Raw genomic sequence first — 12,578 nt, 5'->3', positions numbered from 1 at the left:
CCCCCCCATCTCCCTCGCTGCTCCCCTTTTCCTCAGTTGATGGGCCAACAACCTACTCGCCTTCTCCCCATATTCGTACTGTACACCCTGTGCCTTCCTCCATTGTGCCTCTGCCTTACCCGTAGTCAACAAGTCAAACTCTATATGTAGCCTTTGCCTTTCCCTGTATAGTCCCTCCTCCGGTGCCTCCGCGTATTGTCTGTCCACCCTCAGCAGTTCTTTCAACAACCGCTCCCTTTCCCTACCCTCCTGTTTCCTTTATGTGGCCTAATGGATATCAGCTCCCCTCTAACCACTGCCTTCAGTGCCTCCCAGACCACTCCCACCTGTACCTCCCCATTATCATTAATTTCAAAGTACCTTTCAATACACCCCCTCACCCTTAAACACCCCCCCTCATCTGCCAATAATCCCATGTCCATTCTCCAGGGTGGAAGCTGTTGTTTTTCTTCCCCTATCTCCAGGTCCACCCAGTGTGGAGCATGATCCGAGATGGCTATAGCCGTGTACTCCGTCCCCGTCACCTTTGGGATCAGTGCCCTTCCCAAAACAAAAAAATCTATTCGTGAAAATACTTTATGTACATAGGAGAAAAATGAAAACTCCTTACTCCTAGGTCTACTAAATCTCCAGGGATCTACTTCTCCCATCTGCACCATAAAATCCTTAAGCACCCTAGCTGCAGCCGGCCTCCTTCCGGTCCTGGACCTCGATCTGTCCAGCCCTGGGTCCAGCACCGTATTAAAGTCTCCACCCATTACCAACTTTCCCGCCTCTAGGTCCGGGATGCGTCCTAACATACGCCTCATAAAATTGGCATCATCCCAGTTCGGGGCATACACGTTCACCAATACCACCGCCTCCCCTTGCAGTTTGCCACTCACCATCACGTATCTGCCCCCACTATCTGCCACTATAGTCTTTGCCTCAAACATTACCCGCTTCCCCACTAGTATGGCCACCCCCTTGTTTTTTGCATCCAGCCCCGAATGAAACACCTGCCCCACCCATCCTTTGCGAAGTCTAACCTGGTCTGGCAGCTTCAGATGCGTCTCCTGAAGCATAACCACATCTGCCTTAAGTTTCTTTAGGTGTGCGAGTGCCCGTGCCCTCTTAATCGGCCCGTTCAGCCCTCTCACATTCCACGTGATCAACCGGGTTGGGGGGCTCTTTACCCCCCCCCCCCCTTGACGACTAGCCATTTCCTTTTTCAATCCAGCTCCTCACCCGGTTCCCACGCGGCGCCCCCCCCCCGCCCCGCCCCCCCCTCCCATTCCAGCTCCCCCTTCTCCCCAGCAGCAGCTACCCAGTTAACCCCCCCCCCCCCCCCCGCTAGATCCCAAGCTTGTTTTCGTTGGAAAGACGGAGGTTGAGGGGAGATCTGATTGAGGTCTACAAAATTATGAGAGGTATTGGCAGGGTGAATAGTTTTTCACCACGTGGAAGACTTAATTAGAAAGGGGCACACGTTCAAGGTGAGAAGGGGAAAGTTTAAGGGAGATGTGCGAGTAAAGTTTTTCATGCAGAGGATGGTGGGTGTCTAGAACGCATTGCCATTGGAGGTGGTGGTGGCAGGCACGAGAGCAATGTTGAAGATGTATCTTGATAGACACATGAACAGGCGGGGAATGGAGGGATACAGATCGTTTGGGCAATAAGTAGTCAGTCTAAATAAGGAATCTGGATCGATGCAGGCTTGGTGGGTCAAAGGGCCTGTTCCTGTGCTGTAAAGTTCTTTGTTCTTTTGACACCCTGCTACAAACTAAACGGTGTTCAAGTATTTACTTTAGAGTTGTTTATACTTGCCACTATGATGACTTCGCCTTGAATGTCGATAATATTTCTTCCGATCTCATTCCCGATGGTGTTTGGGCCTGGATCTCGTTCGGTGATTTCTTCTTCTGGCTCCCAAAATCATTGTCAAAATATGTTTCCCCTCCTTTTTAAAAAAAAACCCCAGCCCAGATCTCATCGGCAGTTTCTCTTTTGTTATGTTCTTCATGGTAGCCGCAAAGAGAAAGAATCAGCATTGGCACACTCCGCGTTAGTATAACATAGTGCAAGGGATTTATGACAAACAGGGTATAATGGTGAACTTCAAAAGTCTGTGAAACGCTCGGATTACATAATTGTGTAACATGTAACATCACACCAGCCAATGGTGTTCCATTAAATCTGTAAATCTGAAATTAAAAAAGAGAATGTATTGGAAATACCTCAGCAGATCTATCAGTAACTGTGAGGAGAGTTAATGTTTTGAGTTGAATATGACTTCTTTGTAATGTAATTCGGTTTAATATTGTTGGTTTTCCTCCATCATTGATTAAACCAAAACATTTCTAACTCTGATTTTGGGCATGTTTAGCTTGACATTTTTATTGGCCTTGGCGTGGAACGTCCATCGAGGCCGCACATCCGTCATTTCCTGCACTGGGTAGCTCAGCCCACCAGCCCAGGAAAATTACTCGCAGATTGGGGCAGATCTTTCTACCCCGCTCAGCTGAGGTTTTGAGATAAATCCATTTGCAGCTATATTAATAAACTGTACCAGGTTACCACTTTTAAACGCAATGAATTTATTTTAATCCATTGAAATAGATGATTGTTCCATTACACAGACTGATTGGTTCATAAAGGTTTTATGTTTGAGTGCATAAACGGAACTTTACCAGTACAATTTGTATCCAATCTCCCAATTGTGTTTGAAGTAGAAATTCCACATCTTAATTTTTTTTTAAAGCAACGTTTTGTTACATATCCTACAAAAAAAATTGCATCTCCAAGTTTCGCCTGTGGAAAAGGCAACAAAAGCTCACTATATTTAACAGTTTAAAATAATATGAAAGGATGACTGTATATTAGTAGATTTCAAAACAAATGCCAAAAAATATTATATTTAACAAATTTTTTTCTGCAGCATTAAATAAATTCTAGTGACTCAACATGAACACAATACTGATTCTAATAAGAAAATAATACGCCCATTACATCTTTATTGTTTACATCACATTTTATACATGCATAAATACATAGTATATACTTGTATATACCTGTCCATACCAGCTTCCAGATATTATTTTCTTGAAGCTGTACTGTACTACTTCATCATTGCTTAGGTTGCGCACATTTCATACAGTTATAAGCCAATGAATGGAATAATGTCACAGAATTTTTTATCTGTTCATACATAGAAGACATCTCTAGTCAGTGCAATGCAGTTCGGTGTTCCAGTTTAACAGAAAAGTACAAGGTGGCTTGCAACATTTACACCTGGCCCTTACAAAACATTTTAGAATCATCATCCATGACACAACAATGTGCCCTTGTGCTGTGGACATAAATACACATAAAAATCCTGAATAAATGCCTACAGTTGTTTTCTTGGAAATTAAATGCAGATTATCACTTGATAAAATTGCCATGATTATAATCTTGTAATGGTATTGTCAATGTCCATCATGATACACATAATAAAATGGAAAATCCTCAAAACTGCTTCCATCAATTCCATTGCGCACAAAATAATGCAACCGATTTCTAAGCTCATCTCATTTCTCATCTCAGGGTTTGAAGGTTACTATTACCAAGCACTCAAACAAGAGTAGTCATTGAGATTACTGATAATTATTCCTGTTTCTATTCTTCTCTTTTGTAATTATCACTTAGTATTTCATGAAATCGAACAATGAAAACAACTTGCAGAAATCACGTTGGCTCACGAGCTAGAAAATTAATTAATTCCATTATGGCAATTAGTATACTGCAGCTGTCTAAGTAAAACAGTTAGGGGTGATTTTCCTCCTGCGATCGGCAAGTCCCGCTGTGGCCAGAAACTCTCGCAAGTGGGCCATAACGGGGTCACAATGAGATCTTCCCCACCCTCCGCCGATCACCTAACCAGGTTTATTGTCCAGGGTCCCAGGTTCGATTCGGCTTGGGTCACTGTCTGTGCGGAGTCTGCACATCCTCCCCGTGTGTGCGAGGGTTTCCTCCGGGTGCTCCGGTTTCCTCCCACAGTCCAAAGATGTGCAGGTTAGGTGGATTGGCCATGATAAATTACCCTTCGTGTCCAAAATTGCCCTTAGTGTTGGGTGGGGTTATGGGGAGAGGGTGGAGGTGTCGACCTTGGGTAGGGTGCTCTTTCCAAGAGCCGGTGCAGACTCGATGGGCCGAATGGCCTCCTTCTGCACTGTAAATTCTATGAAATGAAATGAAAGGGTTTGAACCCGATTACTATTCATTTCAATACATTTTAATATTCAAAATTGGCTTAATGCTGAATCTTCTGGGAATGTCAGATGTTTCCACCTGATGTAACGTTAGCAAGAATCACTACACTTTCAGGCCAGTTTAGCCCTGGGTGGTCAGGGACATTTCAAGGCAGTGCCCTTACCCTTCCAGGTTGGCATTGCCAGGATGGGGTCTGTAGGTGACCCCATAGCGGGGATTCGCTTTACTGGGGGTGGGGCCAATGACCTGAAGACTTGAACCAGGATTTGAGATTGTGGCTAAAAGGGCACCCCAATCTCTGTGGAGCTGGGCTTGCCGCATCTTTAGCCACTGTCTCTCATGGGGAAAACATGCCCCCTTCTAAAAAGTGTAGGAAGATCCTCGACGGAAAAACTTGCCTGCTTTTCTGGGGAGAAACACGCTGGTTTTCAGTCAGAACTTGACACTTTTGGGAAAATTCCGCCCATTGATTACAATAAACAGGAGCCTCAATTTTTCTAAACCCTTTTTCACCTTAGTGCAAATGCATAATAAAACATTTCAGAGCCTGTAAAATGTTCAATGAAGTGGTCTAATGTCTACACTATAAACACTCATTATCTGCTGCAGTCCCAGATTTGAAAAAGTATTAAAAAAAAGTGAGATCCACCTAAAATGAGATGAATGGGGAGATGACAATGATAGTGATGAATGAAGAGGAAAGGGAGGAGGAGCAGTTGGAAGTTGGCTTTGAATGTAAGCATAAATTCTTCACTTTACATTTTAACCGTTTGAGTAAATTTGGCAGATCTTTTAAATACATTTTCCATAAATATGGTAACACAGACTTTTTATTGGATTTTGGAGCATGCAGTGAAGAACCATATTTAAGTTCTGACACACCTTAAAGGACATTCGGAGCCTTCACAAGTGTTTGCACAATAATCTACACTTTATGGAACTTTCTAATTTATTATAGTTAAATCTAGTTCAAAGTTCTCATTGAAAAGGAGCCACTCCTAAGTGATGACTCATGTCGTTTCACACTTAATTTCATAAGAAATTATTGGATAGTGATTTCGAGAAGCAGCTTTTAAAAAATTTAGTCCCATGGATTTAGGCCAACCACCCCAGTTTAGATTAACTATCTCTGAACAAACCAGATGGTTGAGCCAGGATTTCACAAGCTTATAGCTGACTAACGAATTTACCCATTGAGCTATTTAGAAGCTTTCTAAATTCATTTTCATTTAAAGTTAAGACAAACTTAAGTTTGGATTGGCATTCTAAATTTGCCTTCTTAATTCCTACTTCGTTCAAACAAGCAAGGGATCTTTCCAGAAGGGGGAAAATTCCAACATCGGAATGTTTTTCAGCTGGCCAGCATTTCTGGGCAGGAGACTCGACATCCCCTGCAATTTTACCAGAACAAGACAATCAAGAGCCGGCAGGCATGGGACAGGGGCAATTAAGGAAGACAGATGGGCCTTACACATTGCTGGCTCAAGTAGACCACCAACATCTCTGCAGTGCCACTGAGAGAGGTGGCTACTGCTGAGGCATCAGGGGAAGCACGGAGGTACTTCCATCTTGAGGAGCTCTTGCATAGATGGCAGAGAGTTTTTTTTTTGCTGGAACCAGGAAAGCAGGGCCCGGTAACTACCCAGGAAAGGCTTCCAGCAGCGGTGTCAGGGCCATGAGGGTAGTGCTGGTGGCCTTCTGCCCATTATACCTCCTCCCCACCCTACCCCCACCCCCACCCCAACCCCAACTGCTGGGAAGCCACTAGGAGGCCACAACTATACAGTTGGTGGTTTCATAACACAGAAAAATGCTGATAGCACATTGAAATGGCCCTTAATTTGATCTTTAGTGGGGAACTGTCCCAGTTGGCTCCTCTGCATTTTAACAGCCCACCCACCTCACAACCTATGGCCCTGGGGGAGGTAAAATCCCAGCCAGAGTCTCTTATCCTTCCTTAATAATGCTGAAACATGATACCTGCATAATTTGGTTGGCTGAGAAATTTCAGAAACTGCAGATCCTTTCAGACGCTCTTTAAAACCTATCTCTTTGACCAAGCTTCCTGAATATGTCCTTGTCGGACTTGATGGGTTTTTGTAACACTCCTGCAAAGACCTTTGGGATATTAAACAAAGGGCTGGATTCTCCTGCCCCGCCCACTGCAAGAACGCCACGGGTGAGACGCCGACAATGGTTAAATCCATTGACATCGGGCAGGATTCTCCTGTCGTCGGGCGAACGCGGCCGAGAATCCTGCTCAAAGTTTTCCCAATGAAGGGGCAATTTAGCATGGCCAATTCACTTACCTTGCACATCTTTGGGTTGTGGGGATGAGACCCACGCAGACACGGGGAGAAAATGCAAACTCCACACGGACAGTGACCCGGGGACGGGATCGAACCTGGGTCCTCGGTGCCACGAGGCAGCAGTACTAACCACTGCACCAACGTGCCGCTCTTTAACTAAGTTGAAGGGAGTACAGAACTTGAGTATTGCTGAAGTGCCGGTGCAATGCCAAGTACATAAGACGTAAATCCTAATGATTGGTGGATCCTATCAAACAGTAAATCCCTTTGGCTGTTCACAACAGGCAGAGTACTGACCATACTCAACCAGCCCATCTTGCAAAACTCCGAACATAATGTCTAATGTCAGAAGTAATTTGACAGCACTTGCTGAATAATCCTGACTATGCCAAGAATTACGCTGACATCCAATTTAAGGACATCAATCATGCTTGCAGTGTGGCTCACCTATGCTCTGTTAGAAGATACATATTTTCATATACAGGGCCTGGTCTTCTGCAAGGAGAAAGAATACATCCAGACATTGTGTCTTATCTGAATCAAACAAAAAACATGGTGGACAATAATTCCCTGGTTCATTCTCCATGGTAACGCCTCAACTAGAGTCAGTTTGCCAACCAATCAGCACCTTTTTCTTATGCAGTATAAATGATTGCTCCCTTAGAAATTTTGTATTTTTGTGCTTGTCCTAATGAGGCAAGATAAAAAGCTTTGGCAACGTCTCTTTTTTCAGCAATGTGCTAAAGGTGCTATATAAATGCGAGTGGTTACTGTCTGAAAAAGTGGTGCACTACCAACAGACGTTATAGTGAAAATGCCACATTGTGCTGGACAGTATTTTTCAATGAGTCATTCCAAGTACTTCATTCTGAGGGCAAAGGTGAAAACTTATCTCCTCCATCTGCTAATCCATCCATTGGTTGAATTTTTTCTACATGGCTGTTAAAAATGACAGTATTTCTGTCTCATGGCACCCCCTTTCAGTTATAAAGGAGCATTCGGTTCTTGCATCACAAGCAAGAACTAAAGGCTAAATCCACAAGCTCCTAACTAAAGCTTTACCACAATCAAAGTTTTGTTGACTCAAAATATCAGATTGGTCCACAAAATGTCAGCCAATTCATTCAAATTATTAAGATCCTTGACAGTTGTGGGAAGAGTTCAATAATTTTGCGGACACCAACTCCCAAATTCCATCCATTCTCAAAAGCTTCAGTACAAGTTGTTCAGAGTATTAGTTTCCTAGCACTGGGAGGGCATTTCCTGTTGGGGGCAGAGAGTGGAAAGCCACAGTTTTCCTGTGTGCATGTGTCAAGAATCAGTGCTTCAGAATCACATACTTATGGTGAGCTATCCGATGAGGCTGTGGGAAGAAGAAAAAAACAAAGTCAGCTTCAAGGACATAGTACAGTGTCATGCAATAATCTAAACAGTCTAATTAGAACAGAATGGATTCAGATACAACAACTTTTATTTATACAGAGCTTTTATCATAGGGAAACAAAATCCTAAAAGTATTTCACAGAAGGCATTTAGCAAAAACTGGAGGCCAAGCTAAACAAAGAGATATTGGAGGGGTCCAGGGTGGGAGATGGGTCTGGCGGTGGCGGTGAGGAAAAGCTTGGTCAAAGACCTGGGGGTGAATTCCCTGCCTCACCAGCCGCATATTTCTTGGCAGTCGCTGGCAGTGGGATTCTCCGTTCATGCCGCTGGCCAATGGGATTTCCCATTGTAGGCACATCCAAACCACTGGGAAACCCGTGGGAGGAGATGTGTTGCCGGCAGAATGGAGAATCACACCGGCGGAGAATTCACCCCATGAATTTTAAGGGCATTTTCAGAGGAAGAGGGGGAAATTTAAAAAGTCAGGTACGCAGTAGGGAGTTAAGAGCTCTAACCACTGTGGGGAATTACAAAAGGGCAAGTACAAAAGAGATTTCAACACAAGGATGAGAATTTTAAATTCAGGGCGTCATTGACCCACGAGCCAGTGGAGTTCGGCAATGTTGGGACGATAAACAAAGGGAGTCAAGAGCTTTGAAGGCAAAAGAATATAGGTCAGGTAGGAGAGCACTGAAATAGTCATTTCCTGGGAAATTATGGGTCAGGGACACTGGAATTGAGGAAAAACAGAGGAAAAAAGTTAGACAGCAACATATTCTCAACTTTTTAGATTAAAAAAATACCCCTTACAATAAATTTATCCTAAACATAAGCTTTCAACCGCTATCATTTTAAATTATTCCGGTCATCAAGAGGTACTTTTCTGCACATCCTGATGTACATGTTGAACACCAGTTATCACCAATGGTTATAAGTTCTTTCTTAATATTTCTGACACACAAATAACTGCTTTTTATTTTTGATTGTTCTCAGACTTACAATGGGCAGAATTCTCCCATGGCCTTGCTGGTGGGTACAATGGGAGATTGACTGGTGGATCTTTCTGATTTAGTATCATCGGGGGGAGGGGGGGGGGGGGGTCTATCTTTTCAGTGTTCCTGGAGATCCATCTTCCTTCGGAGGAGGTTCATATTCTTTGTTCAATGGTGGGTCAGTGGTATGTGAACTTTTTTTAACATGGCACCCAGATATAATGGCGGAACACACACCATCATGCCCGCCCCACCACTGAATACGTGGCCAAATTCCTGAATGCATAATGAGGTCAGGGCTGAAGATATGACGTGGTTTCCTACCGACCTCTGCAGCGGGAAACATGCCATATTCTCAACCCGCCGCTGGTCTTTTTACCAGATGGGAGAATTCACCCAATTTATTTCCAAGCATGAAGCCTTATTAAGACAATAAAATGCAGTAATCCAGTACTATCACCACATTTGAGTCTTTTTAGTCACATACAAGAAAATCTTCTGACGTACTCAGCATTACCAATGTCAGTCTTGAGCAAATTTAATTCACTTGTGATATCAAGAAATGCCTGAAGGCACTGGATATTTTAACATTCCAGCAATAGCACTGTAGACTTGTGCTCCAGAACTAGCCACACCCCTAGCAAACTGTTCCAGTAGAGCTACAAGACTAGCATTAAACAGACAATTTGGAAAATTGCCCAGTCATGTCCAATTCACAAAAATTAGGGCAACCTCCCCCCGCCCACCCCCCCGCCCCCCTCCGATCAGTTGATCATCAGCAAAGTGATGGAACTTGTCAGCGACAGTATTATTTCAAGTGGCCCTTAAACAGGAATAACCTGCTCCTTGAGACTCCGTTTGGGCTCTGCCAGGACCACATGGCTCCAGATCTTATTACAGTTCAAACATGAACAAAAGAGCCAAATTCGAGGCGAGGTGAGAGTAACTGCCCTTGACATCAAGGCAGCATTTCGCCAAGTGTGGCATGAAGCAGCCCTAGTAAATTGAAGTCAATGGGAATCAGGCAAAACTTTCCACTGGATGGAATCATACCTAGCACAAGGGAAGATGGTTGCGGTTGTTGGAAGCCAATCACGTCAGCCACAAGACATCACTGCTAGAGCTTCTTCGGGTGATGTTCTTGGTCCAACTATCTTCAGTTTGCTTCCTCAATGATCTTCCTTCCATCATACAGTTAGACTTGGGGATATTCAGCCCCATTCACAAACCCCTCAGATACTGAAGCAGCCTGTATGCGCATGCAGTAAGACTTGGCAACATTCAAGGTTGGACAAATGTAAGTGGCAATTAATGTTCACACCACACAAGTGACCAGCAGTGTCCATCACCAAAGAGGCAGAATCTGGCCATCTCCTCTTGACGTTCAATGGCACTACCATCACTGAATCCTGCACTATTGACATCCTGGGCATTAACATTGACCAGAAACTGAACTGGACCAGCCAGATAAATACTGTGGCTACAAGAGTTGGCTAGAGGCAGGGAATTCCAAAGTGAGTAACTCACCTTGTGACTCCCCAAAGTCTGTCAATCAGCGATAAGGCACAAATCAGGAGTGTAATGAAATACTCTTCACTTGCCTGAATGAGTGCAGCTTCATCAACAATCTAGCTGGACACTATCGAGGGCAAAGCAGCCCACTTGAACAGTGCCCACATCCACTACCTTCAACATTCACTCCTCCATTACCGGCACAGTGGCAGCCAGTGTGTACCATCTACAAGATGCACTGCAGCTATCGCAAAGGTTCCCACAACAACACCTGCCAAACCTGCAACCTCTGCCACCTAGGACAAGATCAGCAGGTGCATGGAAACACCACTGGTTACACGCACCCCTCAAGTCATATCACATCCTGCCTTGGAAATATACCACTTTTCCTTTACTGTCCTGGACTTAAAACGCTTTCACTCACCCTTCATATTTTTGTGTGTTTACGGGTATGGATAAATCACTTTAAAAGTATCTATTAGATATATAAACCATTCCACAAAATTGAAAAAAGTTTCATTTCTGGATGCAAGCTAATAGAATTGTTCACAAATGCAGAGTGAGCCAAGGCAATCTCATCTCAGACACTACAAAAATAATATGGAGAAATGACCTAATATTGGTTAAAGATATTTTTTTGAACAATGTAAGATTTATAGACAATCCAGAAAAATCTACAAGGTTTCAGGTGAGATTTCGAAATGGTCCAAGTTTTTCCCTTATTGTAAAAATAATTAAATCAGTTGGAAGTTCCTGCAACAGCTGTTATAACCACATCCTCAAATTTAGCTTTTAAAAATTGTTAACCCCAAGGGCTTATGATAGAATTCCAAATTTTAAAACAAACATCATAAAAGAGGAATGCTTGAATCCATTTTGAAGTGTAATTTGATTCAGTACTAACAAACACTTATTAAATGGAAGTAACTATTTAATTACTGTGTGAAAATTAATGCCGCATTCAAATTAATCAAATAGCACTCATTGAAGTGTTAACCAGTGAATTTGTTCAACTACAACAGAAAAAAACATGTGGGGTTTCATGGGGCTCCAGGAAGCTTACTGGGAGGTATACATGGGTGGGTGGGGAAGGAATGGGATAGTTGGAGTACCCGGATCATCCTCCTGCTGTCATTGACAAGTGGCCAATTAAGGCTCTTCCCACTGCTGATATTTTTATGCAGTGGCAAATGGGTGCCTTGTTACATTGGGAGACTGCCAGATAAGCACAGATTACTTCCTTGTAGGCCTGGGTGTAGGAAGGAAGCCTATGGATCTGGAACCCTGTGGTTCATGGAGGCCTCCACTCCCCCCCACTCCCCACAATTAGATTAGAGATTAGTTGTAGATGAGTTTAGATTATATGTTTATTATCATCTGTGTATTATATAGGAGTAAGTGTCAAATCCGATTTATAGTGTTAATAAATTTATAGCTTTGTTCAATTTAAAAACAATTTGTGGTCTTTGTGAACACTACACAACCATCCTAGAATTAGCAACACAAAGAACACCACAACACCCTCTTGCTGATGCCTGCTTGATTGGCACTGGTGAACATAACTCAATTCACCAGCACTCTGGGACCTCCTGTTATTCAAGGGCTGGCTGCAGTCCCGACAGTGACCATGACTCCTGGAGGTACAACTGAGGCTGAAGAGCTGCTGACCCCTGTAATTGCTTGGCAACTCTCGAGGGCGGATCATCCCATCTCGTAGAAGCCACAATTGCAGATAATTAAATGACTGGTCAACGTTAAGATTCAATAAAGGCTTCCACGACCAGAGGCATGTTTGCTTCTGACTTTCCGGCTGGCAGATAGGGCCACTGCTACCATGTAAAATCCAGCTCAATATTTTGGAACTCTTTCACATCAGATAACCACTGGAAAATAAAGTGCAAATTTGAGAGCCAAAAAGAACCATGCAGCACCAGTTTAATGGTGTAGGGAAGGGAAACTATACTTAAAAAATAAGGGAAAATGGACTTCCAGTGGTACATGGTGTGAGTGGGAGTACATTTGGCAGCTCCCTCTCAAGGCTGTTCTTTATGGATCTTTACCCCGCTTATAGGGTGGATGTTTTGCAGAAAAGAGGTGTAGGACTGGCTGGAGAAAGGTTTGACTCCACTGGTGGGGCTATTGGATGGATCCA

General features: G+C 43.5%; 1 protein-coding gene across 1 annotated transcript in view; it reads right to left on the bottom strand.

Moving 5' to 3' along the window:
• Positions 1 to 2,559: 2,559 nt before the first annotated feature.
• samd12 (sterile alpha motif domain containing 12) overlaps positions 2,560 to 12,578 on the bottom strand; it is a 234,754-nt gene continuing 224,735 nt past the window's right edge. Inside the window, exon 5 of the mRNA XM_072467408.1 lies at positions 2,560 to 7,902. Within this exon, the coding sequence (XP_072323509.1) occupies positions 7,880 to 7,902 (23 nt within the window). The 3' untranslated portion in view covers positions 2,560 to 7,879. The remainder of the gene's footprint in view (positions 7,903 to 12,578) is intronic.

Source organism: Scyliorhinus torazame, chromosome 11 (assembly GCF_047496885.1).
Source record: "Scyliorhinus torazame isolate Kashiwa2021f chromosome 11, sScyTor2.1, whole genome shotgun sequence".
Classification (NCBI taxonomy): domain Eukaryota; kingdom Metazoa; phylum Chordata; class Chondrichthyes; order Carcharhiniformes; family Scyliorhinidae; genus Scyliorhinus; species Scyliorhinus torazame.
Note: the sequence above shows the minus strand (reverse complement) of the source record. Positions and strands in the feature narration are given on the sequence as shown.